The sequence below is a fragment of the Wolffia australiana genome, chromosome 14 (genome assembly GCF_029677425.1).
Source record: "Wolffia australiana isolate 7733 chromosome 14, ASM2967742v1".
Taxonomy (NCBI): domain Eukaryota; kingdom Viridiplantae; phylum Streptophyta; class Magnoliopsida; order Alismatales; family Araceae; genus Wolffia; species Wolffia australiana.
In genome coordinates, this window is record NC_135848.1 from 12,094,973 (window position 1) to 12,098,448 (window position 3,476).

The window sequence follows — 3,476 nt, forward strand, 5'->3', positions numbered from 1 at the left end:
ATAGGCTGTTCCGCTTCGGCACTCAGCAGTGACGCCGGGTCCGAAAACGATTTCCTTTTCGGTTGCTTGCGTTGGAAGTGACACTCAGTCCGATAACGATTTCGTTCTGAGTGCCTTGCTTCTGCAAGTGGTGCCATCTGCTGAGGTGTCAAGCTTATGTCTGGGTGTGCGGTTGAGGTTCCTTTTCGCAGCATGCGAAAGGCAGATGTTGATTCGACATTAGTGGCTAGCCAATGCTTGCGGCATCTGACGGGCCTGATCTAGACTGGGAATAATTCAGACAGTCGTGCTGTTTTTATTAATTTTCCGTGTCCTTGGAAAAACTGAGATAATATCCGGGGAAAATTCGTGCGCAGAGTCCGCCTGACAAAACTCAGGTGCCCATTTCCCCGTCCGCGTTTCCAAGATCCAGTGCAGCCTGTATGACTCTTCCCTCTCCTCTTTTCCAAGGCGCCCAATTTCCAAGGCGCATTTGTATCTTTTTTATCTTTCTTTCTTTCCAACATCTTCATCTTCTCCCTCTTTTTTTATCTTTCTTCCTCAATCTCCCTCTCTTTCTGCCCCTCTTTCTCTCGCTTGACATACCTCTCCTTCTGTCCCTTTCTCTCTCAATCTATCTCCCTCTCTTCCCGACCCCTGCTCTATCATTCTATCTCCCTCTCTCTGTCGTTCTTTCTCCGTCTCCTTCTGTCCCTTTCTCTCTCATTCGCCCTATCTCCCTCTTTCCGACCCTTAAACTCTGAGTCTATCTCCCTCCCTCTCTCTCACACTCTCTATCTCTATCTATCCATCTCTCTCTCCATCTTTCTCTTTCACAATCTCTACAAGTCTCTCTCTCGCGTCCTCTCTGGGCTGCCATATTTCGTCTGAGCGTTCACTTCAGGTCAGTCTCGCACTTGACTCCTGAGGCATTAACACCGACGTACATATAGTGCAATTGGCATGGCTTAGCCGGTGAGCACCGACTGTCGTCGTCTTCCATCGCCAGTCCGAAGGGGTTTCAATCCGTCTGCTTTTGGACGGGAGTTCTGACGTCACCTCTCCTGACGCGGTAAGGATGGCGTCACTAGAAGAGTAAGCAAATCGCCCTGATGCACCATTTAAAACCGGCGCCAGGGGGGTTCCGGAGGACATAGCGCGCTCTTCAGCAGCATATCCTTCTTCTTCTTCTCCTCCTCCTTCTTGTGTTTAGTCATGGCTGATCAGCTCCTCTCCGCGGTAGGCCGCCACGATACCCTTCCTGCTTACTACGTTCGGCCGGAGCCACAACGGCCGCGCCTGGCCGAGGTCGCCGCCGGCGAGAACATCCCCACCGTCGATCTCGGCAGCGGCGACCGCGCCCGCATCATCCGCGAGACTGGCGAGGCCTGCCGCAACTACGGCTTCTTCCAGGTCCCCTCCCTCCCCTTCTCTCTCTCTCTCTCTCTCTCTCTCTCTCTCTCTCTCTCTCTCTCGGCTGATCCGACGGTCTGAATTCATCCAGGTGATCAATCACGGTGTCTCCGAGGAATCGATCCGTAGGATGATGGGCGTGGGCCACGACTTCTTCAAGCTGCCCCACGAGGAGAAGGCGCTGCACTATTCCGACGACCCCGCCAAGAAGATACGCCTATCGACCAGCTTCAACGTGAAGAAAGAGACTGTCCGCAACTGGCGAGACTATCTCCGCCTTCACTGCTATCCCCTTGAGGAGTTCGTCCCCGACTGGCCCTCCAATCCCCCGCTCTTCAAGTAAGTACTCCCTGGTCCCTACAGTTAACCAATACAGTTAGTCTCTAGGGGGTAAAACCCTCGGCGTTGACCTAATGAGAAGTCTTCGCCTGAGAGGTTCGCGCCGGCATTTAAAAGCCACGTTGTGTCCCTGTCCGAAGGTATTCGGCGCATAGCTTAGGTTTATCCGCTGCCCTCTGGCAGCAAGGCGTTGACCCACAGTATAATCTAAGAGTACCCAATCAGAGATTCGTCCCCCTTTCCCTGCGTTGACTTTATTGGTTTAGCCATAGTAAAATTTTTGCGAAAAGTATATTTTTAGTCCTATAAACATATTATCCCTCCATAAGATTACGATCGCCATGCCGCATGAGGTAAGCAGGCGTCTCCCAGAGATCTAAAGGGTCATGCTGTCTTATTCATTTCGCTCTCTTCCGTCTTATTCTCTCCCTCTTTCCCTACTTGCCCATCTTTCACACTTATCTTTCTCCATCTCTCTCTCTCTCTCATGTCCGAACGTTTTGCGCAGGGAAGTAGTCAGCAACTACTGCAAAGAGGTGCGGCAACTGGGTTTCAGGCTGATGGGGATAATATCGGAGAGCCTGGGGCTGGAAGAGAAGCACATTGAGAAGGCGCTGGGCGAGCAGGAGCAGCATATGGCGATCAACTATTATCCGCCTTGCCCGGCGCCCGAGTTAACCTATGGTCTGCCGGCGCACACAGACCCCAACGCACTCACCATCCTGCTTCAGGACTCGGAGGTGGCCGGCCTTCAAGTCCTACGAGAAGGGCAATGGATCAAAGTTGACCCTCAGTCCAGTGCCTTTGTCATCAACATTGGAGACCAGCTCCAGGTGAGCGCTCGACGACCGGCGAAGAATCTAAGTACCCGAGAAGAGGGAGCTAATATTTCGTTTTCTATGACCTTGCAGGCCCTGAGTAATGGCTTGTATAAGAGCGTCTGGCACCGCGCAGTGGTGAACACAGATAAGGAGAGGCTATCGGTGGCCTCCTTCCTCGCGCCTTGCAACACCGCTGAGATAAGGGCTCCCGAGAAGCTCACTGGCGGCGCTGCAGGGGCCGTGTACCGCGGGTTTACTTATGCAGAGTACTACAAGAAGTTCTGGAGCCGTAATCTTGATCAGGATCACTGTTTGGAGCTCTTCAAGAGTTAGAAACTCCAAAAACTTTGGCGGGATGACTCTTCAGTCTCCCACACCTTTTGCTTCCTAGTTCTCTGGCGTATGACTACATGTCTGTATCACAAAAAAGTTTGTTTGCCGGGCTAGAAGGGGAAGTGCCCATCAATTGTCCCTCTGCAGTATAAGTAAAGGATAACTGTGTGCGACAATAAAATAATAAATACTGAAATTTTCCATTTTGTCAATGCGCGATCTGGTGGTTTATGTCGTCTCTCTCTCGCGATCGATCGATCGATCAATCACACACACACTCTTTCTCTCTCTCTCTCTCTCTCTCTCGATCTTCTTATCTCTTTGTCTCTCTCTCTCACACACTCTTTCTCGATCTTCCTATCTCTTTCTCTCTCTCTCTCGATGCTCTTACCTCTTTCTCCATCTTACTAGATCTTCCTCTCTTTATTTCTCTCTTTCTCTCTCTTTTTCTTTCTCGGTCTTCCCATCTCTTTTTCTCTTTTTCTTTCTCGGTCTTCCTATCTCATTTTTTCTCTCTTTTTCTTTCTCGATCCTCCTCTCTTTCTCTCTCTCTCTCTCTCTCTCTCTCTCTCTCTCTCTCTCTCTTTCTCG

General features: G+C 50.8%; 1 protein-coding gene across 1 annotated transcript; it reads left to right on the forward strand.

Moving 5' to 3' along the window:
- The first annotated feature begins 547 nt into the window (after positions 1 to 547).
- DMR6 (2-oxoglutarate (2OG) and Fe(II)-dependent oxygenase superfamily protein) lies at positions 548 to 3,097 on the forward strand. The gene is made up of 4 exons (XM_078586322.1): positions 548 to 1,392; positions 1,484 to 1,731; positions 2,240 to 2,564; positions 2,643 to 3,097. Exons 1-4 carry the CDS (start codon positions 1,195 to 1,197, stop codon positions 2,883 to 2,885), a joined length of 1,014 nt encoding a protein of 337 aa, XP_078442448.1. The 5' UTR covers positions 548 to 1,194; the 3' UTR covers positions 2,886 to 3,097.
- Positions 3,098 to 3,476: the final 379 nt, after the last annotated feature.